Source organism: Mirounga leonina, unplaced genomic scaffold (assembly GCF_011800145.1).
Source record: "Mirounga leonina isolate KUSES-001 unplaced genomic scaffold, KU_Mleo_1.0 Mir_117, whole genome shotgun sequence".
NCBI classification, from domain to species: domain Eukaryota; kingdom Metazoa; phylum Chordata; class Mammalia; order Carnivora; family Phocidae; genus Mirounga; species Mirounga leonina.
The window spans coordinates 1,846,384-1,873,907 of record NW_023270274.1 but is presented as its reverse complement, the minus strand read 5'-3'; the positions used below and the strand labels follow the sequence as shown (position 1 = coordinate 1,873,907).

At 52.4% G+C, this 27,524-nt stretch overlaps 1 protein-coding gene across 3 annotated transcripts in view; it reads left to right on the top strand.

Annotated features, from left to right (window-relative positions):
* Window positions 1-27,524, top strand: part of LOC118007282 (EARP and GARP complex-interacting protein 1-like) — a 123,795-nt gene that overhangs the window by 67,475 nt on the left and 28,796 nt on the right. For 2 of the 3 annotated variants that reach the window (XM_035000282.1, XM_035000283.1), the window contains exon 4: window positions 15,820-15,976. The exons of the other annotated variant lie outside the window; for it this stretch is intronic. In XM_035000282.1, coding sequence (XP_034856173.1) covers window positions 15,820-15,976 — 157 coding nt within the window. The remainder of the gene's footprint in view (window positions 1-15,819; window positions 15,977-27,524) is intronic. 3 annotated transcript variants of the gene reach the window in all.

The window sequence follows — 27,524 nt, the reverse complement described above, 5'->3', positions numbered from 1 at the left end:
CTGCAATCACGCTGTGCCGAGGCCGTGGCTCGGAGCCGCCCCCCGCTCGCTCCACGCGTGCACACTCTTCCCACGTGTCCCCAGCGCCTACTGAACACGCTGAGTATTTCTGTGTAGAAGCCATGTGCACTGGTATTTTTGGGAGGCAGCTTTTGATGCTTTAGCTCGGGGCATGGAGTAGAAACCTAAACACATCAATCAGCAAATCATCACATTATCGAAGAATGAAGGTATGAAGGTGTTTTGGGGGGTACTAATTAATTTCTGACACGAGTGGGTGCCAGCGTAGTTTATAATGGTGATTTCAGAAACCATCGCCGAAGGTGCTGCGTGCCAGTTTTGCTCTAGCTAATGCTGATGAATCACCGCGTTCTCTGTTCTAATGGGAATGTGGGTGGTCCCTGTCCAGAAAGCAAACACTGGGATGACAAGCAAGTGTCACTGGTGCCTTTCTGTAGTCCTGAGAAACGAGTGGCTGCACGCGGACCTCCAGTCAACGCACTGTCAGCGCAGAGTTCTCCTGGAGGCGCGGGGGTGCTCTGCGTGGTCGGCCATGAGGCCGTCGGGCGGGGGGTGAGGCTGGGGTCGTGCCGTGCAGACACCCCCTCCGGGCAGCCCTCAGGGCACTGGCACAGGGATGGAGCCTCAGCTTCCGAGGGCTCGGTCGCTGGAAAGAGCCGGGTCTCTCTGTAGTTGGGTTCTTGAGGCGAGCAGACCTCTCGTAGCCAGATGGTGACCCAGGTCCGGGACAGAGCCCAGCGCCCCCTAGAGAGGCAGCCCTGGCCTAGCTGCGGGCTTGGCAAGCAGGATGGAGAGGGTGGGCTGGGCCTGGCTATGTCCTGCCAGGGTGCTGGTGCTAAGCGTCTGCTAGGCGGGGCGGTGGATGGAGGGGACGGCTGTGGGCAGCCTCGCTGGGAGCTGCTGTGGCGGTGGAGGCATGTTCCTTGCAGCAGCTGCTGAGAAGCCGACCCTTGGATGAGGCTCGGAGTGGCATCCCTGGCGCCCGGGGGCAACTTGGGGCCATGGGTCCAAGGATGTGGGTCTGCAGGGCCTGGGGGACATGATGGTGTGGCTGGGGGAAGTCCTGCTACACGTGCACATGATCCGGGCGGGGATGCTCGGGAAGCGTGAGGGAGGACAATGCCAGGAGCTCCTGGGAGGGCAGGGTGCTGGGCTGCGCTCTGGGACGAGGGATGTTCGTGGAGACCTCACCTGTCTGTGCTACGTGGCTCCACCCCCCTGTGGGCCTGTCCTGTAGGGAGCCTCAGACACTTGCTTTCAGACCCGGAGTGAGAGAGAGGAGGTGCTGCTGCCGGTGTCCGAGCCGACCCTTTAAATGTGCTTTCCTTCAACGCCTGGCATCCTCACCACAGTCCCTGAGGTTACAGAGGTGTCAGCCCGCAGGGAAGGTGAGTTACTTCTCCAGGGTTGTACAGCCAGGAGAAGGCGGGTGCGGGCGTGGGTCAGGGCCTGCCGATCCAGGTGACGTGTTTTCTCTGACCACCAGGGAGGATCTTACCCGTCCCATGTACTTTGGTCACTTGATTAAAAAGAAGGGAAACCAGGGGTGCCTGGCTGGCACAGTTGGTTGAATGTCCACCTCCTGGTTTCAGCTCAGGTCATGGTCTCAGGGTTGTGGGATCGAGCCCCGTGTCAGGCTCTGTGCTCTGTGGGGGGCCGGCTTGAGACGCCCTCTCCCTCTGCCCCTCCCCCTGCTCGTGCTCTCGCTCTCTTTCAAATAAATAAATAAAATCTTTGAAACAAAATAAAAGAGGGGAAACCATAAAAATGCCTGGGTGAGTGGGGATGTTCCTGCGTTTTAAGGCTGTGAGGCGGATAAACAAGTTAGTACTCGGGAAGCACTTTGGAGATTGGCACATAGTGAGAGCGCAGTGCTCGCTACACATTCTAGCTGCCCCTCGCTTCTTACCGTTTTAATGTGTCTGTCCCCAACATGGGGTCCAGGCATTTTCGCTGAGCTGAGTCTTCTGCTTCTGTCTCACCCTTCTTACATAAATTATTCCCATAAAATGTCATCTGTGATATCCAGTTTTAGTTTCAATACATCAAAGAAAGCACTCAGACACCGGTAAGCTGTCTGACTACAGAATCCTTCTAGGTTGTGTGGACCGACCCCCGACCTCTCCCACAGCCTCTGCCTCCCCCTGCGCCCCCAGGGCTGGGCGGCAGGACTCCGTGCCCCCCCACGTCTCCATCTCTGTACGTGTCTGCCGCCCTCTGGGCACTTCCTTCACACCATTCCCAGTGCTTAATTCTTCCAGTTGTTTCTAATCTGCTATAAAATTGCCAACTGAGATGTTTATTTCAACAGTCATAAATTTTATTTCTAGGCATTTTATTTGGTTCTTTTAAAAACATTCCTGGTAGATTTTGGTGGTCTTTTTTGCTTGATCATTTTTTATTCCAGCTTTCATTTCTTTGAGTGATTTAAAGATTCTCATGGCTGAAGTCATTGGAGTTCTCACTCTGGGGTTCCTTCTTCTGGCTGGCTCTCACTCAGAGGCACTGTAGTCAGTGTGAATTTCACCCTGTTTTAGTACAAGCCCCTTACGGGGCTGCTCTGAAGCTGTAGGAATCCTGAGCGCCTGGCCTGGGGGTGCATTCTTCTAGAGAGTTTGCTTCCTCTGGAAAATGCCCGGGGCTGCCAATGACTAGGACCTCTAGTTAAATTCTTGGCCTAGGATTTCCCGGTCCAGGATACCAGCGGTATAAATTCAAACGCAGACTTCTGTGAGGACCAGGGTAGGATACAGATTCCCAGGTAGACTGCTGTCTGCTCCGAGCCATGGCTGAGATAAACACGTGTCTCTATACCAGCTCATTCTTTTAATGAGAAAGTGGCCCTTTGGGAGTCTAGACTTTTGCAAAGGTCCCAGTCCCGATGCTCTACCTTTTGTGGGCCTCATGCCTATTTCCTGTTCACTGTGTGGTCTGTAGATTCCCAGTGGAGACAGATATGGAAAGGGCAGCTGTAGCTTCCATTTCTGGCTTCAACAACAGCTTTATTTTTTGCTCCTGATCATATTGTTTTATATTCCTGAGAGCACAACTGTGCATTTAAATATATAGGTAAGTGTTTTATGGAAACATAATTTTTTTCAAGATGCTTAATTAGCTGTATTGTTAGAATCAGAAGTCCCAGAATCTGTGAATTTGATAAATGAAACTGTTGAAAAACATAGTGGAAGAGAAAAATAATCTTTTTTAAAAAATATTTATTTATTTATTTGAGAGAGAGAGTGCGCACAAACAGGGAGAGGGGCAGAGGGAGAGAGAGAACCTCAAGCAGACTCCCTGCTGAGTGCGGAGCCCGATGCGGGGCTCGATCTCACAACCCTGAGATCATGGCATTTGCTGAGAGCAAGAGTTAGATGCTTAACCAACTGAGCCACCCTGGTGTCCCCATGAGAAAAATAATCTTAAACCCTTCACTTCTTTCCTGGGCTTCACATATAGACATCAGACTGCCTTGTGGCCCTGTTACTGAGATCTCTCCTGGGCATCTCAGGAGCAGCACAATCCAAAACTCTGTTTTTTCTCTATTACTCATCAGTGAATGATACCACCATCCTTAGAGATATCAGGGTGAGTTTATCCGTCAGGATCAAGAGACCACACCAGGTGTTTCAGAAAGAGGGCATTTCATACAGCAGATGGGGAGCTCAGGCCAGAGGGGGCTGCTGGTATGACACGGATCTTCTCCTCCCGGGAACGGCTCGCACCCCACACGTGGTGATGTTCTAGGAACCTCGCAGCCTGGGCGTGGGGGAATGGCTGGTGTTTGTGCAGTAGGCCCCTCGTGGCTGAGATGCCATGGTGAGTGTTCATATGGGGAAGGTGCACTCACGCTCTGCTGCGTCTCAGCAGTCCACTGGTGTGCCTGCCTTGCTTTGCTTTTGCTCTCTTCTTGCCAAGCCTGATCTCGGGGCCACGATGGAAGCCACCGTCCAGACGCTGATGCAGTTGTGTCTCTGACCATCCACACACCTGGGCAGCGTGGACCAGCGGGCATATGCTCTCCTTCCAGACACTGCTGCGTGGGGTACCTCCTGTCGGCACCGTGTCTGGGCAGGGCTGTCTGTAAGCTCAGGGCGGGTGTTCCTCCCTCGGGATCAGAGGATTATCCCCAGAGCAGAACCAGTGCAGCCACCGCATGAGGAACCTGCTCCGCTTTCAGGACCTGCTGGGGCCCCATTTTGTTTGGAATGCACAGAATTCCCACTTGATGTTAGATGTGTCTGCCCTCCTGATGGCGTGGTGGATCAGATGACACATGTGCTGTGATGTGCAGGACTCGGCGCACAGCATCTGCCTCCCACGGTCAGGGTCCAGTCCTGCCCACCAGGGTCCAGGAGCCAGCCAGGAGCTGTTTCCTCACAGCAGGCTGATGGCCACGTGTAAGTGGGCACTGCTCGGCCACAGGATTCTAGGTCTGGCCTAGGACTCTGCCATGGGGCTCGCCGGAGGCTCTACACTGTGGTCTTGTTTGGCCTGGAAACTGCAAGCACCAGCGGGGCCCTGTGCCTGGACCTCCAGCAGAACGCCTCTTGGTTCAAGCTCCACTTAGGTGTCAGCCTGACAGGTCGCTGGGTTAGAGCCCCATGGTCAGCATGTCATCTATTGCCTCCCAGATTCAAAAGGGCCACCAAAAGTTGGGCCTCCTAGTGGTGAAGATACCGCAACATGGTCCAGATGGCTAGACACTTAGGAATGTCACTTAGGCGGTGGCACTGGGGTTCCATAGGCTTTCTCCCCACCCCGTGCACCTGCCTTTCACTCTCCCTGCGACACAGCGTTTCGATGAGATCACCAGGTGCCATCTGGGTCATGAGGTGGAAACCAGCTAGCAGGGCAAACAGGGAAGTTAGATATAAGGAGCTACTAACTATGACAGAAGACTTACTCATACCTGATATAAGGTAACTTGCTCTGGCACCCTAGGACTCAGTCGGAGACCCAGGGAGGGGAAGTGGAGGGAGCGGGTGCAGACTGTGCTGGGACATCAGGGGAGGGGCTGGGTGCACACCGCTGGACATGAGTGGGGGTGCACGCTGCTGGACGGCAGGGGAGGTGGGGTGCACGAGGCTATAGATGACGGGGGGGTAGGGGAAGGGGGGACGCACACGGCCGGACGTCGGGGGGTGGTACATGCCGCTGGACGGCGGGAGGGGGGCGGCACACGTGGCAGGATGGCAGGGGAGGGGGGTAAGGGAGGGGGGTTGCACGCCGCTGGATGGTGGGGGGTGCACGTGGCTGGACAGCGGGGGGCAGTCCTGGGCAGGCAGTAGGCCACCCTTGGTGTCAGGTGGTCACAGCAGTCACAGCAGGGCGTGGTGTGCCCTGGAGTGTGGAGGGAGCGAGACCCCCGGGGCTGTGGGCAGGGTGCAGAGCGGCCATGCAGGGGGGCCTGTGGAGGGAACCAGAATGCCAGCCTGGGCGTGAGGTCTCACACACCGGGCTGTGTGGGCAGGAAGCCTCGGCACCAGTTCTGTGTCAGCGCCGTAGGAAGGTTGTTGCCAGGCTGAGGCAGCAGGATCGTAGAGAGACAAGGGTCTGGGGCCCATTCAGGGGCTGAGCTCCCTGGCACCCTCACCGCACACCGCTCACGGACCCCGTTGCACTGGAGCCCCGTGGTTTATCACAGAGCGGGGTGTGAAGGGCTCATGCGAGCATGCTCTGAGCCAGGAAGGGCCCGGGCGCGAGGATTGCGGGCTTAGTGGGCCGGTCAGTCCCGCTCTCAGAGACTGCCCTTTCCTGTCATGTCTCATTTGAAGTGCACACCATCCTTAGCTCCCGGCCCTACAGAAACAGGCAGGGCGGGGACTGGATTTGGGGCAAGGCGTGCCCACTCTGGATGGGGTTCTGGTGGGAAGCTGTGAGCACCGATGTGGGCTTGCCAGCGCAGGAACTGTTGTCCCGGCTGCTGATGGACCTGGCTGCTGGTGACCTCTCCAGACTGGTTCTGGGAGAAGATGTCCCCCCGCCCCGATCCGTGTCTCAGAGGCCAGGGGCTGTGTTGCTGTGCATCCCTGGCCCCAGCACGTCAGATGGCAGCCCTTGGTGTCACTGATGAAGTTTGTCATGATCCGCTGTCGTCCTCCAAGAGCTTCTTCCTGCTACGCAGGCCCAAGCGGGGACTCGGTGGGATCTGATAAGATCAGCATGCCAGCATCTTTCAAGACTTTGATGGTGATCCAAGCTCTCCATTCCCACTGGTGTTGCAGAGTTGCCTTTGGTGACCATTCTGAGAGGGAAGGGGACTTCCAGGGGCTTCCATCGTTCTTCCCATCATTGTTGGCTCTGCTGTAGGTGGGATCCTGCCCGCCCCCGCCTGCCCCTTCCCTTGATACGTTCAGGAATCTGGTGATTGCTGCAGGTTGGTCCACCAGCCCTCTTTGAGGTGGATTGGGGCCACAAGTCCATAGGTCTGGCTGTTGGCCAGTGGTACCCCCTGGGCTCATCATGGGCTCTCGCACGTCCCTTTCCTGTGGTGCTACCGTCCTAGACCTAGGGAAGGCTTGGAGGAAAACCTCATCTATTCTGCAGCAGTGTTACAGAGTCCTTCCTCAAGGGGGCCTGGGTCCCCCGAAGAGCAGGGGCTGTGGGTCTGCGAACCTGTCCTAGGTTAAGCGCTGCATGGGAGGTGGGGGCTCTTCACTGGTGGCTCAAGGCGGGTTTCTGCCCAGGGCCAAGTCGTGCCAGTTACATAGATCAGGGGGTACTGGGGCGCCTGACTGGATCTCTTCTTCCTTTACCCACTGCCAGAGAGCCACCTGGGCTAACATGCTCTGATCGGCCCTTGGTTCCTGTGCCTGCCTTGTCTCTGGAGATCGCAGCCAGTCCTCCTCCCCACCCATCCTTGTCCTTGTGGTCAGGGAGCTCAGAGCTTCTCGGGGTGTAGGAGCCGTCACACCAGTGCTGGGAGATGAGGGGACAGGCCAGACCCTGCTCCGTCGTCAGTCTGCCCTCCTGTGCACCGGGGTCTATGATTCATACACTGTGTGCCCTAAAGCATGTGAAGGCCAGGGCAGAAAGGCATTTTTAGGCACAGCTCCAAGCTCTCCCTGTCCCAGGTGACTGCTTAGTGGAGCTGGATTGCTCTTCATCCTTCTCAGCCTGTGCCAGACGCAGAGATGGTTGAACTCTAAAAATAGCCCTCGGATTCCGAATGCGCCCACTGCATCCTGCTCCCAGAGCCCGGCCGAAGCCTCCTCCCCGTCCGGCTGGGGATCAGATTATGTCCCCAGCCAGGGCACTGTTAGCCCTTTAGCTGAGCTGGCTGGGGCAGCTGTTCAGGCTTACAAAGGCCCTAATCTCCTTTGAATTCCTCTAAGCCCGGACTCAGTAATCCCTTACAGTGAGTGGCACACTCCGCGGGCACAGTTGGCAGCCTCAGGCAGGCCTCTTCCATTCATTGGACCTGATTATCTTTTTATCTCATTAAGTGCCTTCAGCTTGCGTGTTCCATGTGAAAAACAGACAGTGGCCTCCAATTAGCCTTCAGGACACAACTCGGTATTTTCTTCTCCGAAGCCATGGACTGTTGACGAGTCAGGCCACCGCGTTTCCTGTCTGACTAGGGCACTGATGACCCACAAGAGCGTGGGGCAGCCGGTTAACTTCATGGGCCTCAGTCTCCTGGTTCACAGAACGGAGGGGTGAGGTTCCTTGTGCGTGGCGTGGGCCTTCCCTTCTCGCTCACGTGGCTGCGTTCTCCATGGTTTGCGCCCTGAGCTTGCTTTCTTGCGATGGTGGGCCTGCCCTCCCGGGGCTCCCGGGGCTCGAGGTCGTTACAACAGTGATCCGGGCGCTACAGGACCTCCCTTCAGGATGCACTCAGACATAGAGAGAAGAGTGGAATGCCTTGCTGGTTATTACAGCGTTTCCTTCTAAAGATCGGGGTTTCCTTCTTAAAAGCACCTTAGTTTCTTTGATAGCTGCTGGATTTGCGTTGAATGCTCTGTTGAGACTCATGCAGATATGGAAATCCTCCGAGTTTCAGAACCAATTTGCATGTCTCGATGGGCAAACTCCAGCATTTCTTACTCAGTACTGTTTACCTTCAATTTCATCTGCTTCTGAGGATTTGGAGAGTTTCTGATAATGCCTGCCGTGTTCCTTGGACCCAAGGCGCACTCTTCATGCAGCAGATTTTGCAGCTTTGCGCATTTCTAGGGTGGGTGATGTTGGCGGGTGCCCAGAATACACACGATGTCACTTTCTGGTCTTTCTCAGGGTGATTTCTAGGGGTTACGTTTCTCAATAAGGAACTTTGGATTCACCTTGGACCCATCAAATTTTCATAGTAAGTTCTGGTAACAAAACTTCATAATCTTTCAGAAAATCCAGATAAATTTTCCATATGCTAGAAATTTCCTCACTTTTTTTCCTTTTGTTCACCAGTTTTCAGAAAAATGTACGGTTCTCTGCATTTTGCAAGCGTACCTAGTGCGGCTCTCTCTTTGTCTTACACGGACTTGTGGGCTGCTGCCGAGTTGTCATTCCCGTCACTGTTTATTTCTGCAGGCGTGACCTGCCTGGTGGGAACTACCCTGGCCTCCCCGTCCCGTGGCACGTCCCCAGTTGTGTTCGGCAGCTCCCTCGTCTGCCCACCCTGGAGCACCTTTGCTCGCCATTTACTCAGGCCCCGTGCACGGTGCAAATGGAACAAGGTCTGAACGCGCTGCGCCCGTGGCGTCCCTGTGCCTTGTGGACCCCGTGGTGGGCCATGGCCGTTCTGGAGGCCGTGCGCCTTCCGGCCACCGTGGGAGCCGCACGGCAGGAGTGCGCATCCGGGGCTTCTAGGATGGACACTAAGGGTCATCTTCTCCCGCTGTCTGCCTGGTGGTTTTGTGGCCATGACCCTGTCTTGCCAGTGGGTAATGCTCCTGACTTGTGTCCTGGCTGCCAGCCTCTTTCCTGATTCAGCCCGTCTTACACACTGATGCCAGATCGTCTGCTCTCAAGCGCGGCGCAGGGCCTAGTGTTTTTGCATTGATGGAACGTGTCCTCTCCCTGCCAGGCACCGTGTCCTCACTCAGAGTTGTCAGCCTCCACCCTGTTATCTAGAGCAGACCCTCCACAGTCCTCAGCTAGTCTTCAGGACCCTTCCTGGTCCATCCCAGTAGGGCGTCAAACCTCATTTCTTATGGCTTTCATTCATTTTACCATATCCCAAATTGAAATCCTCCAAAGCCACTGGGACCTTAATCCTACCTGCGGAAAGCCTTATGTCCATTTCCACGTGCCCCAGTCCCCCTTGGGGCTGCAGCTAAATAATCCCCTCCCCATGGGAAGGCAATCTTCCCTGCAGCACTTCACCTGGATCTCTCTTAAGGCATTTGCCGATCTTGTCCTTATATTATTTCCCCTTCGATCATGTTTGGCATCCTGTGGGCAATGTCTGTATCTGACTCAACTTTGTCTTCCCATTACCAAGTGGAAGCAAGCACAGACACAAATGATTATAGCCAGAGGCTAGATGGTTTATAAGTCAGCTTATTGCGACCTAACAACACCCACAAAATCTCAGTGGCATGTTGGCCGTTATCACTTGTGGCTTGAGGGAATCCCTGCTCTGTCCCTGAAAAAGCGCACCCCCCCATGGGAATTAGGACCTTTGACCCTGCGCAGCCCAGAGTTAGGGGCACAGGAAACACAAGGGTCCTGTGGGTCCTGGGGGAAGAGCAAGTGGACTCAGCTCTGCTCTCGTTCCTGGTTCCCAGGGCTGTGGGTTCTCGTGTTAGGGACACAGTATCATGTAGAAGTACACATTCCCCAGGCCTGTGTGTTCTTGTGTTGGGGACATAGAACCACATAGCAGGAGTCCACGGTCTATGGAGTTGTCCTGGGCCTTGTGGGCCTAACTGTGTCCTGGTGGGTATGATGGGGCTCTGGAATGAGTGACACTTGGTCCCTTGGTGTCCCTTGGTCCACCTGTGGTCCCAGAAGCATGGCCACAGCAGTGTTTTAAAATGCATGTGATTCTCTGGAAGCCTGAGATTCTTCCCAGGAAGCCCCTGCTCTACCCTTTCTGTCACTGCCATGCCAGCACGTCCTCCAAGTCATGTATCTTCAACTTGATCTGCCGCTGAGCCCTTTGTCCCTTACTGCCACTCAGCCGGCAGCCCGCCATGTTGCCAAGCATCTGGGCTGGCCCGGTGTCCCTAGATGCACAGCATGTCGGCTGCAGGATAAAGAGGCCTTCAGGCATTGTGCCTCTTCCTTTGTGGGTGTAGGATGCAGCTTCTGCAGAATACTGGACCTCACACCTCGCCAGGTTGGCAGGTCCTGAGTCTCTGCGGGGTATCTTCCACCCGCTTGCTGGGGTCTGCTGCACGCAGCGTGATGTCATTGCTGTCCTGGCTCAGGGCAGGGTTCTGCAGGGTGTCAGATGCCTCTGGAGCATATTATGATAGCAGGCCAGAGCGCTAACAGCCCTGCAGCAAAACCACATGCAGTTCTCCTCTCACAGGAGATGTGGATGGTTTGCAGTCCTCTGTCTTCATCGGGATAGGAAAATAGGCATTTGGAGGGCAGCGTCTACATGTCACTTACCTGCGGCTGGTGGAGTTATTCTAACAGAGACTTAGGTCTGGCACTCCAGCTGTGAGCAGGGTGCCTGCTCTTTTGAGCTTAGAGTAGCCCACAGACCCTCCCCAGGGCCCCACTGACTTTGTGCAGAGGCCAGATGGCCAATTCAACAAGGCCCTTCCATGCCCTTGATCCTTAACGTAGACACATGTCTCCACTGCTTATGATGGGGTGGGGCATCAGCGTCAGCCCCATTTTACACTCACAGACCATGGAGATGAGCACTGGCTGGATCTGCAGACCCACAAGATCTATTGTGACCAGGCTTTGTCTAGGATTTTATTTATTACCTGCCCCCCTAATGTCTCTACCTTAATAAGGGACAGGACACTTTAGATCTCAGACCCTGTGTTCAGTAGGCCTTGAACTGTTGGGTATTACCTTTGCCCAGTGTATGACCACCAACTAAGGGGCAGTAGGTCTTCTTGGGTGCACATTGGGCTAATCATCACTGTGGGCACTTGCCCTGGTGTTATGGGTTCCTAATTCCTGGGGATCTGGCCATGTTTTCTGTCAGTGGCTTTTAGGTCTGAAATCTGCTCAGACCAGAGCTGGGTGAGGGGTCATGACTTTTAATAGGGTGACTTCCCTCAGCTTCCTGCTCATCCATTCCTGTTTCCCTTGAATTGGTATGTATGTATGTATGCATGCACGTATTAGGCAGGCAGTGCTCTGTTGAGGGACCATCTGTTTTGCTCCTAGGAATGCTATCTCTTGTTATCTGTTGCCACAACTCGGCCAGTTGGCCTTCCTTGCCTGGCACGCTGCCTTGTTGGTCGTTACGATAATTGCTACCCCTGACTTCTGGCAGTCACATACCATCTCCAGGCTGCTATTGCTGTGGGGCCAGGTTTAGCTGCTGAAATCAGGAGTGGCCACAAAGCTCATTATCAGTAAGTCACACTTTGTGACAACCTCTCCTAAGAGTGGAATCATTGGGTTATCTGGTAAGTGAATGCTCAACTGCCAAAATGTTTTCCAAAATGTACTGTGTTACACTATGTCCAGCAATCTGCAAGAGACCCATTGTTCTACATCTTTGCCAAGAGTTGGTACTGTTGATCTTTTTAAAATTAAATTTTAGCCATTCCAGTAGGTATGTAGTACATCTCATTTTGGTTTTATTTTGCCTTTCTCCAGTTACCATTGATATTGAGCATCCTTTCTGGTGATTGCTGACCATTCATGTTTTCTTTTATGAATTGTCTGATTCAGTCTTCTGCCATTTTTAAAAATTGGGTTATTTGTGTTACTAAGTTGCGAGAGTTCTTTATATATTCTGGATACAAGCCCTTTGTCAGATATATGTATTGGAATATTTTCGTCCAGTTTTTTTTTTTTTTTTTTTTAAATTTATTTGTGAGAGAGAGAATGAGAGACAGAGAGCATGAGAGGGAGGAGGGTCAGAGGGAGAAGCAGACTCCCTGCTGAGCAGGGAGCCCGATGCAGGATTCGATCCCGGGACTCCAGGATCATGACCTGAGCCAAAGGCAGTCGCTTAACCAACTGAGCCACCCAGGCGCCCTTTTCTTCCAGTTTTGTTTCATTTTTTTTTTCTCTTTTAAAAAAGATTTTATTTACTTATTTATTTGAGAGAGAGAGAGAGAGAGAGAATGAGCAGGGGGAGCAGCAGAGGGAGATGGATAAGCAGACTCCCCGCTGAGTAGGGAGCCTGACCCGGGGCTCCATCCGAGGACCCTGAGATCATGACCTGAGCCGAAGGCAGACACTTAACTGACTGAGACACCCAGGCGCCCCTTGTTTCATTTATTTCCATGGTGTCTTTCCAAGTTTTTAATTTTGTGAAGTTCAGTGTCTTTTGGTAGATAGACATTCTTAATTTTAACATGGTCTGTGTTACCAGTCTTTTCTGTTATGATTAGTGTTTTATTCTGCCCTGTTTAAGAAATCTTTGCTTATCTCAAGGTTGTGAGGATATTCTACTATGTATTATAGAAAAGATTTGTATTATTTTGTCTTTTACATTTTAATCTTCAGTCTGTTTGGAATTGATTTCTAGGTATGTTGTGAGATAGGATACAAATTCATTTTTCTCATGAATATACAATTGATGCAGCATCTTTTACTGGAGAGACCATCCTTTGTCCACTTCAGTGCAGTGGCATTTTTGTTATAAGTCAGCTGACCATCCTTGTAAGGTCTGTTTCTAGATTGCATTTTCTTTCTCTGGTCTATTTATTTGTGATCCAGTCCCAAATTAATTACAGATTTGTAAATCAGCCAGTTTTGTTCTTCTTCATGACTGTTTTGTTGACTATGTGGGCAGTTCACATTTCCATGTAAATTTTAGAACTTTAGAAGCGGGTTGTTGGCTTCTACCCAAAAAGCCTTTTGGAATTTTAGTTAAGATTCATGGACCCATGGGACGCCTGGGTGGCTCAGTCGTTAAGCGTCTGCCTTCAGCTCAGGTCATGATCCCAGGGTCCTGGGATCGAGTCCCACATCGGGCTCCCTGCTCAGCGGGGGGTCTGCTTCTCCCTCTCCCGCTCTTCCTGCTTGTGTTCCCTCTCTCGCTGTGTCTCTCTCTGTCAAATAAATAAATAAAATCTTAAAAAAAAAAAAAAAGATTCATGGACCCTTTACAGCAGTGAAGCTGTCTATGAACATGGTATACCCCTCCATGTATAGGCCTTTACTTTCTCTCAGCAGTGGTCTTCATTCTGCCATGTACAGGTCTTGCACTTCTTTAGTTTGAGATTTATTGGATACTTGATTTTTTTTTAAAGATTTTATTTATTTATTTGAGAGTGAGAGAGAGAGCATGAGAATTGGGAGGGTCAGAGGGAGAAGCAGACTCCCCGCTGAGCAGGGAGCCCAATGCTGAACTCGATCCTGGGACTCCAGGATCATGACCTAAGCCGAAGGCAGTTGCTCAACTGACTGAGCCACCCAGGTGCCCTGGATACTTGATTTTTTAATGTGATTATTAATGTTTTTAAAAATTTTCTAAATTTTTCGGGCGCCTGGGTGGCTCAGTTGGTTAAGCAACTGCCTTCAGCTCAGGTCATGATCCTGGAGTCCCGGGATCGAATCCTGCATCGGGCTCCCTGCTCTGCAGGGAGTCTGCTTCTCCCTCTGACCCTCCTCCCTCTCATGCTCTCTGTCTCTCATTCTCTCTCTCTCAAATAAATAAATAAATAAATAAATCTTTAAAATTTTCTAAATTTTTGTTGCTAATCTACAGATACCCAATTAATTTTTATATATCACCTTGGTGTTCAGCAATTTTGCTAAATTCCCTGTTTTGTTTCTAACAGTATAGATTGTCTTAAGTTTTCTACATACATTGTCATTAACAAGTAGTGATGTTTTAATTTCTTCTCCCATTCTTACACCTTTACTTTTTCCTTGCCACACGAAGTAGTCAGGACCTCTAGTATAGTGTTAACTAGAAGCGGCAATGCAAAGCATTCTTGTCTAATTACTGTTCTCAAGGTGAAAGCATTTAATATCTCACCCCCAACTGCTATGTTGCTGGGTGAGGAAGAAGTTACAGGGAAAGACTTACTTTCCTGACGCCTGAGCAGAGTTCCCCAGAGAAGGAGTTTGTTCTGTGGGGCTCTGCCACCAGCCCGTTCTCCCATAGACAAGCTGTATGTACCTCCCCTTGTAGAGGAGCCTCACTTGGTTCTCACACTGGGTAGCTCCATCCCTGTTCAGATTAGGTGGTTCTTTCTCGTGTCATTTAGGGAGACACATATCATCTGTGTCTGTACAGGGTGGGTGTTTCAGCCTTCATTTCTTCTTTCTGCCTCAGCGTTGCCAGCCCTCTCTTCAGGTGGATATTCTCGGATTTTAGGGGTGACACCGAGGCCTCACAGGCTCTGCAGAAACACCGGGTGCCTGGAAGGTTCCACAGGAAAATTAGTTTCTTGTGTAGAAAAGCCAGGGCATGCTGCATTTTCCTAGGTGAAACGGGAAGGCTAACATGAATTATATACACATGGCTCAGCAAACGGCATGTGAGATGAGCGCCAGGATCGGATCCGAGACCCCGGTGGAAAGCCTGCCCCTGCCCATCCTCTGATCGTGGTGATGATGGTGAAGCCAGGCATCTGCCCGTCGTGTACACTGATGATGGCTTGGCTGATCAGCTGGTGTTTGGACTGAAGGGCCACAGAGCTGAGAAATGGGACACTTCCCGGTGTGGATGCGGCCCTCTCGTGTTCTTACTTCACGCGGGAAATGCGCAGTGTTCTCCCTTGTTCTGCATTTCCTTTATGGTCCTCACTCAGTGTCGGCTGTGATTTAGTGTTGAAACCTGTTCCTTGTTTTACCATCATGTACTAAAGGCCTTTAGAAGGGAAAGTGTGTAGCACATACGCAGTTTGGAACTCAGTGGAAATCACATTTGAAAGGATTTGTGTTTAGGAATTCATGATTAAGTTTTTATCACATAATGTTCAATCTGATTTTTTTGGTTTGTTTTATTTCTCTTTTTGTTTTACTGAAACATTGTGTAGAGGGGCAGCGACCTGGCTCCTGGCATGTTCCCTGGTCTTCCTTACCTAAGCTTAGTGTTCTTATCCACACCGTGGCATTTGAAACTGCTCTGTGAATACAGATTCCGGGAGCATCTTGAAAACCAAGCGTCGGGACTCTGAGATGGGTGGTGAGCCGCCACCGTTGTCTGTGGGAGACGCTGTGTCCGTGCGGCGCCTTCGGGCACTGGGCTGCTGTCTGCCTGGAGAACCAGGGCAGTGGCAGGACAGCGCCGTGTACGCGCCGGGGGCCGGGGTTCCCCACACGCTCCCGCCTTAGCGCCCCGGCCAGGCGCCGAGTTCCTGTGGCGGGGCCCTCCTGCCCCTGGGCCCACCCTCGCCCCGAGCTGCACTCGTGGTGTTTGTGTCTGCAGCACACCCACCCCCTCATTTTGCTCCCTGTTTTGAAGAACCGTTGAGGAAGGACAGAAGGAAATCGATTTTGAGGAAAATTAAATTTTCTTCTGAAGCGGAATGATGGCTGCGCCACGGGAGGCAGGGGTCAGGCGGCTGCTGGTGGGGAGCTGTAGCTGTTCTCGCGAGCTCCAGGTCGGTGCCCCTCGCTCTGCCGGCTCTCGGCGGCCCGCGGTGCTCAGTGTTTTAAAGAGCGGGTGTGCCCTGCCCCTGCGCCTGGGGGCTGTGCTGTGCTGTCTGGATTGTGGCCACGTACCACGCTCTGTTGACATTGCCCTCTGTTGCTCAGCTTCAGACAGCAAAGTCCTGACGTGCGCAGCCGTGTGGAGGATGCCGAAGGAGCTGGAGCCGGGCAGCCACGAGTCCCCCGACGATTCGTCCAGCACCGCGCACAGCCTGGAGCTGCTCTGTCACCTGGACGACACGGCCCACGGCAGCACAGCCTGGTAGGGCTCTGCATGTTTCAGACGCCACGGCGAGCCTGGAGGCTCGAGCGCGCGGGCGCACACTCCTGTTCCTGGGCGCGCGGCTCACGCTCGGAGCCCTGCTTTCCTGTGAAAAGATCGTATAGATGGCTGGCTTTCTCTCTCTCTCTCTCTCTCTCTCCCCCACTTCCTTCCTTCCTTCCTTTCCTGTTGCTCAGTCTCAGTTCTTCTCCAGATTAGATACATCACGGAAACTCTGTTGCCGTGAAGGAGCCTGTGTGCGGGTGTCCTTTCCATCTAAATCTGTGCTGCCAGGTCCCTGCCAGGACGAGGGTGAAGTTGGTGCTGGAGAGCACTTAAATGTCCTGTTGCTCTTTAGCTTCGTAAATACACTTCCATTCAGCAATCTTAAGTGTAAATTGATTGATTTCTTACTTTAGGCTGAAGGCTTGTAGTTTCTTCTTTTGTAGACTGAGTAAGGATGTGCTGTGTGCACACCGTGTCGTTCCCCGAGCCCTGCACATCTTTATCCTTGCGTGTGTCTCCTCCGCATGTCATGTGTGCCAGGGGATGGAGATGCCACCAGCGCCCATCAGGGCTGCCTGGCCCGTCGCTGCCCACGTGTTGTGGCCGAGGCTTGGCGGCACTCACCTCCATACCCGGTGGGAGCCTCCTCAGAGCACTGAAGCCTCGGCACATTCAAAAGGCTGTGCTTTCTAGAAGGGACTGTGGGAGCATAATGTTGGTATGGGTGTTTATAACAGTAATTACTGTTTTACTTAGTGTAGTAACACTTCCGTGTGTGCACACAAGTGTGCATATGTGAGAAAGAGCTCTAGCCTCTGTATACCCACTTCTGTTTGGGCCAGATATACCAATTAAATAAGTTTAATCCAACACATGTTTATTAAGCACCTGCTGCATGCACCTGCCAGACTCCAGGGATGCCAGTGTGATGGGTCAGGGACCCGGCCTCAAGGAGTCATGCGTGATCTCCCAGGGGAGACCCCCAGGGTAAAGATCTGAGTGACACCGGGCAGGCTGTGGCATGCACTGCGATCATTAGGAACTCCGTGCCATGGGCCCCCCGAGGAAAGAGTTATTCATTTTTACCAGTGGAATCGAAGAGGGATTTGCTTAGGAACGACGTGTGGAGCTGGGACCAATGCAGTCTCCGTGGCAGCAGCGGGTCTTGGAGTGGCAAAGGGAGCAGAGCTGTGGGTCGGCACCATCTGTGGCCCTGGAAGGCCTTTGTGCGCTCATTTGCAGGCGGTGTGTTTTCATGGGTGCCAGGCTGCTGTTCTCCACACGGAGGTGTCAGACCCTGTCTGCAGGAAAAGGAGACGCACAGCAGCCCTGCATCTCATGAGGGGTTGCGAGAGTGCAGAGCGAGCCTGGAACGTGTGCAGACAGACGCACACGTGTGCACGAGTGCAGTATGTACGTGAGTGCCAGGAGATAGACTGGCACGGGGGGAGCAGGGAAGACACAGTGCAGACCAGCAGCAACTTTGGGGAGGTCAGATGGCATCAGTGACTTTGATGAGTGCACAGATGGGCTGAGCTCAGAGGAGCAGCGGAGGGGCTGCTGGTCCACTTCCCCAGCTCCCACCTGGGTTCAGATACTCCATCCGGTGTTCCATCAGAGGAGTGGTCACCTCTGTCTACATGTGCTTGTCAGAAAATGAACGTCCGTGAAATGTTCAGTCTGGGTCACACCCCCATGATCACAATCCTATCATCACAACCCGGTGATCACACACTCAGTGATCATACCCATGATCGCACCCCCGTGATCACAATGCCATTATCACACCCCCAGTGATCACACACTCGGTGATCACACCCATGATCATATTCCTATCATCACACCCCTGGTGATCACACCCCCGGAATCATATTCCTATCATCACACGCCCGGTGATCACATACTTGGTGATCACACCCCCTGTGATCGCACCCCCGTCATCATAATCCTGTCATCACACCCCCAGTGATCACACCCCCGGAATCATATTCCTATCATCACACTCCCGGTGATCACACCCTCAGTGATCACACCCCAGTGATCACACCCATGATCGCACCCCTGTGATCACAATCCTATCATCACACCCCCAGTGATCACACACTCGGTGATCACACCCCTGTGATCACAATCCTATCATCACACCCCTGGTGATCACACACTCGGTGATCACACCCATGATTGCACCCCCATGATCATATTCCTATCCTTACACCCCCGGTGATCAGACACTTGGTGATCACACCCATGAGCATATTCCTATCACACCCCCGGTGATCACACCACTGGTGATCATACCCCTGTGATCGCACCCCTGTAATCACAATCCTATCATCACACTCTTGGTGATCACACCCCCAGTAATCACACCCCCGTAATCCTATTCTTATCATCACACACTCAGTGATCACACCCCAGTGATCACACCCATGATCGCACCCCCGTGATCATATTCCTATCATCACTTCCTCGGTGATCACACCTCCAGAATCATATTCCTATCATCACACCCCCAGTAATCATACATTTGGTGATCACACACCAGTGATCATAACCCTAGTGACCACATGCTCCGTGATCACACCCATGATCACTCCCCCATAATCATATTCCTATCATCACACCCCTGGTGATCACACACTCTGTGATTGCACCCCTGTGACCATACCCATCATCACTCCCCTGTAATCATATTCCTATCATCATACCCCTGCTATCACACTTGGTGGTCATACACCAGTGATCACACCCCTGGTGATCACATGCTCTGTGATTGCACCACTGTGATTGCACCCCCATGATCACACCCATGATTGCACGCACAGGGTCACGCCACTGATCATATTCCTATCATCATACCTCCAGTACTCACACCACTGGTGATCACACCCCCTGTGATGGCACACCCCCTGTGATTGCACCCCCCGTGATCGCAGCCCCCCATGATCACACCCCCGTGATCACACCGCCATGATTGCACCCCCTTGATCTCACCCCTTTGATTGCATCCCCTGATCACACCCCTGTGATCACACCCCCATGATCGCACCCCCCTGTATCACATCCCCATGATCACACCCCCATGATCTCATCCCCGTGTTTGCACCCCCCCACCGTGATCATACCCCTGTGATTGCACTCCCCTGATCTCACCCCCATGATCGGATCCCTCCCTGTGATTGCACCCCCATGATCGCACCCCCATATCACATTCCCATGATCGCACCCCTGCAATCACACCCCCGTGATTGCACCCCCATGATCACACCCCCATGATCGTACCCCCCGTATCATATCCCCGTGATTGCATCCCTGTGATCACACCCCCCCATGATCACAGCCCTGTGATCGCATCCCCATGATCACACCCCCATGATTGCACTCCCCGTGATAGCACCCCTGTGATCACACCCCTGTGGTCACCCCCCAGTGATCACACTCCTGTCATTGCACCCCCATGATCATACTCCATGATCACAACCCCATGATCGCACTCCCCCCATGATCACACTCCTGTGATCACACCCCTGTGGTCACACCCATGATCACATCCCTGTGATCTCACCCTCCCATGATCGCACCCCTGTGATCACACCCGTGATCGCATCCCCTCAGTGATCACACCCCTGTGATTACACCCCTGTGATCAAGCCCCGTGGTCACACCTCTGTGATTGCACCCCTGTGATCACATTCCTTTAATCACACTCCACGATCACACCCCCTGTAATTACACCCCTATTTATGAAAGGGGAACTTCTTAGGAAGTAATTGTTGATACATAAACACATCCAGAGAAATGGTCTTCCTCAAATTCACGTTGGAAGGCTGCCCTCTTCTGAATTTGCCGCCATTGTTCCAAGCATTTCTTGAATTCCTTTTGTTATCACTTATGTCACTATATGTGTTTGTTGACCTTTTCGCCTTGAAGTGGCTGTGATCCCCCTGCAGGTATAGGAACAATACAGACAGATCCCATGTGCTCGTCCCCCCATCTCCCCTGGTGGTGACATTGCATAATCCCTCTGCACAGTCACCACTGGGGATGGGGTGTTGATAGGACCCACCGTGTGTGCACACTGAGTTCTCTGCCATGTCATCATGTGTGTCTCTTGAGGTGCAGCCGGCACCGTGGTCAACATACAGAACTGGGAGCCCTTCTGCTGCCTGTTTATGGCCTTAGCCCACTGCTCCCCATGCGCCATCCTTAATCCCCGGCAAGCACCAGTCTGTGCTCCTTCTGTAGATTTGTCATTTTGAGAAGGTTCTATGAATGGAATCGTCCACTCTGGAAGCTTTGATCGTGGCTTTGTGCACGCACTGTGATTCCCTGGGGGGTCCTTCCTGTTGCCACCTGTGTCTGTCAGTGGCTCCGCCCCTTTATTCTGAGTGGTAGTCCGTGGGACCGTGGTTTCTGTGACCATTCACCTATGAAGGACAGCTGGGTTTCCACCGGGATTTGGACATCCTGATAAAGCTGCTCTGAACAGGAATGGACAGGTGCTCACGTGAACATAGGTTTTCATCTCTCGCAGCCGAATGCCCTTGAGTGCAGTTCATGGGGTACCTGTAGGTGAGTGTTTTGTACAAACTGCTGGAGCAACATGTGAGGCCCAGTCTCTGCATCCTCGCTGGCCTTTGGGGTTGTCATGCATGGTTTTTTTAAGTGTCTTTTTTTTTTTTTTTTTAAGATTTTATTTATTTATTTGACACCGAGCATGGAGCCTAACGCAGGACTTGATCCCAGGACCCCAGGATCATGACCTGAGCCGAAGGCAGACACTCAATGACTGAGCCACCCAGGTGCCCCTTTTAGTGATGTCTTATTATCTGATAGGGAATTTGGCTTTTGGAAATTTAAGTCTGGTGAATACATGAACGTGAAGGTGCTGTTTGGGGTCAAACATGGGGCAACTGGTAGTTTTGTTTGCTTGCTTTCCTTTTTGGTTTATTTATTTATTTATTTATTTATTTATTTATTTAAAAGATTTTATTTATTTATTCGAGAGAGCGAGAATGAGAGAGAGAGCATGAGGGGGGGAGGGTCAGAGGGAGAAGCAGACTCCCCGCCGAGCAGGGAGCCCGACGCGGGACTCGATCCCGGGACTCCAGGATCATGACCTGAGCCGAAGGCAGTCGCTTAACCAACTGAGCCACCCAGGCGCCCTCCTTTTTGGTTTATTAAGTTGGGGCTGAAGCAGTCCCAGGAGAGGGCCTCCTGGACACGTCCTGGGCATAGGCCCTGCTGCTGGCCGTAAGGGAGCTTCTTGGAATAGCACACAGTCCACAGTCTGCAGGGTTGCTGCTGCGCCCCATAGGGCACTGTGTGGGCTCCTGTCCTCAGGGCCACTCAGCTTCTACTTGCTCTGGAGCAACTGGGCCCCAGCATAGGTGGCCCCACACCCCCATCCCAGCCCTCTAACGCGCAGCGGGTGGGCAGTGCCCGGCAGGCCCACCTTCCATTGAAGATTCTAGCAGGCCTTGTGACCAGGTGTGTTTGGTTCGAGCTCCCACCCATGGAGGTAGATGGAATGCTGGCCTGGGGGGCAGCGGGCCCTGTCTCTTGTGCTCACCTGCCCGGGGCTGCGTAAGTTGCTGGAATGTCACCCCTTTCTCTCAATTGCAAATGAAGATTCCTGAAAGGGAGGAAACTCTTCACAGTTGTTACCATGGCTCCGTGGCAGGATCTTTGTGGAAGTGTGGCACCTCCATACTTGTTAGGATACATGATACAAACAAGCCAACAATCCAGTCTCTTCCTAATTTTCTCAGATCCACATTGTTGGGCTGCAGATCCCAAGTTGAGCCTAGAGGGCCCGCCCCGTAGTTTCTGGTGTGGATTAACGAGTTGTCCTCATGGTTCAGTATCCCCTCTTCGGAGAGGGCCTCTCTAAAAGAATCTCTCTTCCACCCCCACCCACATCTTCCTGTCCTTGCACCCAGCTTTATCTTGTGTAAAGGCATGACCACGCCTGGCACTCTGCCATGTGCGTTCACGCCGCCATCCCTGAACCTCCTCGGGGCAGGGGCCTTGTCCAGCAGCAGGTGTGTCCTCAGCACCGAGGACATTGCCAGCCACAGCATTCTGCTGTGTGAGGGACCCCGACCCTGAGCCCTTCTGAGGTCCTCAGGCGCTGCCTCCTGCCCACACGACTCTCTAAAGTAGGGACCATGGCGGAGAAGGTGACTGCATCCAGCCTTTCCTACTCAGTGCAGTTTCTGGGATTCAGAGCCAGGCAGACCGACTCCAGGACACCACATACTGCCCAGAACTGCCTCCCTGCTGAATGAATGAACAAAAGGAGCCACTTGTGGTCGTCACACTGTGATTTGGAAGTTGTTTCTGTTGCTGGGAGTATAAATACATCTTCATCAGAATGAGTTTTGAGAATGTTCACACATCTTCTAGCTAGTCCTTTATAGATGACAAATATAAATAAATTATGCATTCTAGGGGAGTTCCTCATACGCAGATAACAAAGCCACCTTCTTTTCTTGCCTACTTTCTTCCCTTCCGCTATGGTCTGCCCCTGCGGTCAGCGTGTGGGGAGTGTGGGAGCAACAACCCCCGGGTCTGTAGGTACTTGACGCCGTCCCCGTGGGCACGTGCCTCCTTCCCTCCCGTGTGATGGGGTGGTTATGTGGGGTCTCTGGTGAGCGTTCCCGCTCTGCGCTCGTTAGGTGCTGTCGTGTGTCTCATCTCACACTGAGTGGCATGCACCTCTTTCTCAGTGACTCAGACAGTAACTCCCAGCCCTTCCACTCTCCCTGTCGCTCAGAGGAAGTGTCCCCAGGCTGAGGTCAGTGCAGCCCACAGCCGGCTGCGTGCAGGGCGGTTGGACCAGACCCTTGGGGCTGCTTTTACCAAATGGTGATGTTTTCCCCATCTTCAGGGTATCTCGCCCCATTGTATTTCAGGCTGTGTGTGTTAGCTGCCTTGTATTTTTCTGGAGCGGGATGAGACCTACGTAACTCAAGTTAATAAAAACCCACCTTATTGTGGTAAAGAAATGAGTTAAAAGAGTGAAGCCCTGGCCATGCATGTTGTTGGCCCTTTTTTCATTGTCTGGGGTAGGTAAGGGGGGGCGCTCTTCACATCTCCCCCTGTGCTATGTGGTTATTCTTCCGTGAGGCGGCGACTGGACCGGCAGCTCGGGGCCTTCGTTAGTGTATACAGTGTGGATGTCAGCAGTGAAGTGACTGCAGACCCAGCACGTCCTCTGGGCGTCGGGTCCCACACCGTCCCCTGTCCTGTTCACACCAGCGTCTTTGGGAGCCCTGGCAAAGCCCTGGGGGGAAGGCTTTCCTGTGTGTGGGCCTGCTGGGCCGTTGTGAGCTGGCGTCCGCCCTGCAACGTCGTCGCTGTTGGTTCGGGCCGATGAGCCACACAGGTAATTCCGTGCTTCTCCGCCTCCTCTCGGTCATGAAGAGCCCCCCTCCGCCCCGCTGCTGAGGAGTTCAGCATCCTCGCCATGGATTGACGCGCCCTGCCTGGGAGTGGAAGCCGAGTCAGAGCAGCAGAAAGTCTGGCGTGCTCCATCTCTCAAGTTGGTGCGTCTGCAGTAGTCATACCGTCACCTGGTTTCACGGACAACGGAAGTCTCCTTCAAAGGAGAACTCAGCTTAGCAACCAGCACTTTCCAGGGTTGGCCGGGACACGAAGCGCAGTGACTGCAGCCCCCAGAGTCCCGCCCCAGATGGGACAGAGCGTCAGTCACTGCACTGCCGCTCGCTGACCCCTCCACTTCCAGAGCCAGCTTCCTGCCGAGTGCGGGTGGAAGTGAGTGTCACACGGGAACACGAGGCAGGCTGAGCCCGGCGGGCGTGCGGCTCCTGGCAGGGGGAGGAGGGGGCGCGAACCGCGGTGTGGAGTCGGGGAGGAAGCAGAGGAAGAGCAGTGCGTGTGAGGCCGCTGATTCTTGAGGGAGTTTGGCCGGAAAAGAAGGGATTCGGCCTCGTCTCTCTTTTCCTGTTTATTTTTTAGTTCAACGCGATATAACAGTGGAAAAAAGTTCAGAAGCTGTCTTTGGGGATAAGTAAGAAAGTATGTTTGACGTTCAGAGATCTTACGACAGTTTTAAAGCCAACGGTGATGGCGAATTCTCAGTGATCATGCTTTATGATTGCAGATTTCCTAAGATTTGTGTCCTTGCTTTCTGGGTTTACCCAGCCGAGGTGTGTCCTGAGTTATAGGTTGCTTCCCTGGTTCCTGCCTCACTATTAACGTCTGTTAGCTTTTAAAGAGGCCCAGAATGAGGCCCGCATCCCTTCTTCTGTGTAGGAAAAGAACAGTCTTACGGTATTCTAGGGTAACATGAAGATGCCTTCCTCTCTCAAGTTTGTTCAAGTGTCCACCATACACTGAGGATGGTTGTCCTGTGTCTGGACTCTCTCGCCCCCTCTGATGCCGTTTAGATGCCGTGTTAGGGATGTGGTGAAAACGAGCAAAGCACGATGTGCAGATGCACAGCTCACTGGAAGCTCACTATGCAGAAGTCCGGAATGCAGTGCACCAAGTATAGTTACGTACATTACGAGATAAATTCATATCCTTTCTACGCTTTCAGTCCGTTTCTGTGAATATGTGGTTCATGGTGTGGTTCATGTGACCCTCTTACAAACCGGCCAGTGTCTCCCAGAACGTACCCAGAAGGCACCAGTGTTTCCAAGGGACGAGTTTAGAGGAAGGTAGCATTTAGTTCTATTGTGATTGTTTAAACGTGAGTTTTGAATAATTTTAAAAGCTCAAACCTGAAGGTGCACTAACTCCATGCATAAGAATTTTAAACATTTCCTACTGTTTGAAAAATGGGGTGGGGGAGGAAGAAAGAAAAGTAGATCAAAAAGAAGAGGAAACGCCCAAACCACTATTTGGAATTTGGGTAGACAGTTTTATTTCAAAATGTACTTTTATTTATTTATTTATTTATTTATTTGAAGAGTTTATTTGTTTGAAATAGAGAACGAGAGAGAAAGAGGGCATAAGAGGTGGGGAGAGGCAGAGGGAGAAGCAGACGCCCTGTGGAGCAGGGAGCCCGATGGACGCAGGACTCCATGTCAGGACCCTGGGATCATGACCTGAGCCGAAGGCAGACGCTTAACGACCGAGCCACCCAGGTGTCCCCAAATGTACTTTTATTTAAAAGTTAACTTGGAACTTCCTGGGAAGACCCGGGGCACAGGGGTTTGGGTTTGCTGTTGCTTGAGCACCAGGTAGGGGGCAGCATCCCAGTGCTGTCAGGCTTGTGCTCCTTTCCAAGTCCTAGGAGGAGATGTGTGGTGGGAGCGCTGGCCACTGTGGGCCAGTGTTGGGTGGCCTTGGAGGGACAGACCTGTGAACTCTGGGGTGAGTTAGGTAGGCCTTTGGGGCTGGCAAGAATCCATTCGCAGAGGGTGCTCAGAGTCCCAGCTGTGCCCTGCGGCTCTCTCTGGGGTAGAAGGAGGGGACAGTGGTGATCTGGCACAGAGCCGTTCTCAGGGAGGGCCAGGCAGTGTGTCCACCCACGTCTACCCCAAGGTGGAGCATGCAGACCTCGAGCATTTCCGTTGGGGGAGGCTTCTCAGCAGTGCAGAGCTAGGTGATTAGTGCTTGTGTTTTCCAGTCTCTACACTCAATAAATGGGCCCCTTTCCATTTCTGGGTCCTCAGCATCGGAGTGCTTGTTTCTGTTGAGCCCTGCACATACAGCTTGGGGCACTGACTTCGACTATTAACAAGCCTCCACAAGAAAGAGGAGCATCTGAGAAGAAAAATACCCTCTCCCTCACGCCCAGCCTGTTCTTGCCTTTCGCTCTGGGTCTGACTGAAACCGTATTATTTAGCTGATGAACCTGAAGTCTCTTCAGGTGAGGGATGTCAGAATAAGCAGTCTCTTCATACCCAAGTCACCCCATGCCAGAGGCACGAGCTTGCACACCAGGGTGCCAGGCTGCACACGGACGCAACTCTGCCCCCGGAAGTCCCCGGGCGCACGGCCACCAAGAACCCATATGGCCCCAGAGCTGGGCGAAGTGTGCTTCTTGACTTGGTGGTCTGACTCCTGAACTCTCCTTTCCCTGATCTCTGCAGCACCCATGAAAAGTGGTTTCCAACAAGAAGAAATTAGCCAGATTACCAAATCTCTGTTTGAAAAGAGATGCATAAGCTGGGGAACTCATGTACTGTATCGTTTTAAAGGGTTTTTCAAAATTTTACTTGTAACCAGTGACTTAATAGACAAGTTTCCTTCTTAAGGTTTATCCTTTTCCATAAAGTAATAAACCTGATGAGTTGTCGAATGCAGTGGGAGTTAAGAGTCTTCACATGGCCGTTCCTTGTGGATTAAAGTCTGTCTTCCAGCCGCGTGGGGTTTTTTCCTTGTATATACCACGTCCTGGGGGGCAGCCTTTCATGGCACCCCACTTCCCACCCCCAGCGGCCACACAGAATAGGTGAGGCATGGAAAACCTGTGGATTTAAATTATTAAATTTATGTTGAGGTTGTTTTAAGAATTTCTAGTGTCCTTTGAGCTGTCCTCACCCCAGGTACCAGAATCCAGAGTGTGAATCATTCATTTGGAGTCACTGATCTGAAGAAGAGAGGCATGTATTTTGTTTGATCAGCATGAAACCTGCCAAATTAGAACCATCATTCCTGCCATCATGGTCCTTGTTAACTGCTTCACAGAAGTTTAGATTTTTTATTTGGGTTTATTTACAGAAACAGCCCTTTTCTTGTGTTTTCCTCTCAGTGATTGTGAAGGGATATTGCACACTTATATTAGGTATATGCTATTTTGTTCTCGACTTGTTAATGTAATTTTATGTCCTCTCAAATTCACTGGCAGTGTGATAAAGCAGAAAAATGGATGATTTTATGAACAGAGAAATAAACGTCTCAGTTTGGAGTAGCAAGTATGGCAGAAATTCTAGGTTATTTTCTTATGTTTATGGCCCCAGTTTCATGGTGATGATCCATGATAAAATGGAATTTCTCTTTATTGCACTTCGCGTGCTCCAGTTATCCCACGGTGTGTGTCATTAGGCACAAACACTGATGATTTTGGGGATTGCACCCCATACACCAACAACAGGTATTTTCTGCTGCATCACCCAGGACAGATCACGAAATACGAGTGGCTGGAGCGGGCCCCCCAGGGGCTCGGCTCGGCTCGGCCGCGAGCGGTGGGAGCACCTGCTTGCTGCCGTTTCATGGAAATGCCTTGAACGTCCTGTTCCCGGGGAAGGGTCTGAGAGCTCAGTCTGGGTGTTGGGAGTTCCGCCGCCCCGGAGAGGTGCAGCAAGACTTTGTTGTCACTGGAGCGCTTACGTGGATGGACGCTGCAGGACAAGAGGCAAAGCAGGAGGGCTGCCGGTGGAGGAGGCTTGGGGGGAGCTGCGGTGAAGGGGGCACCAGCAGCAAGCCCGTGTGGCCCTCGGCGAGCCAGGGCGTCTCGTCACCCCCTTCGTGGCCAAGAAAGTGAACTTAGGCTTTCTGTTTTTACTTGCAGATCCTCTAGTCCTGTTCCCTGTCTGATGGTTATTTTTCTTACAGTTTTTCATAG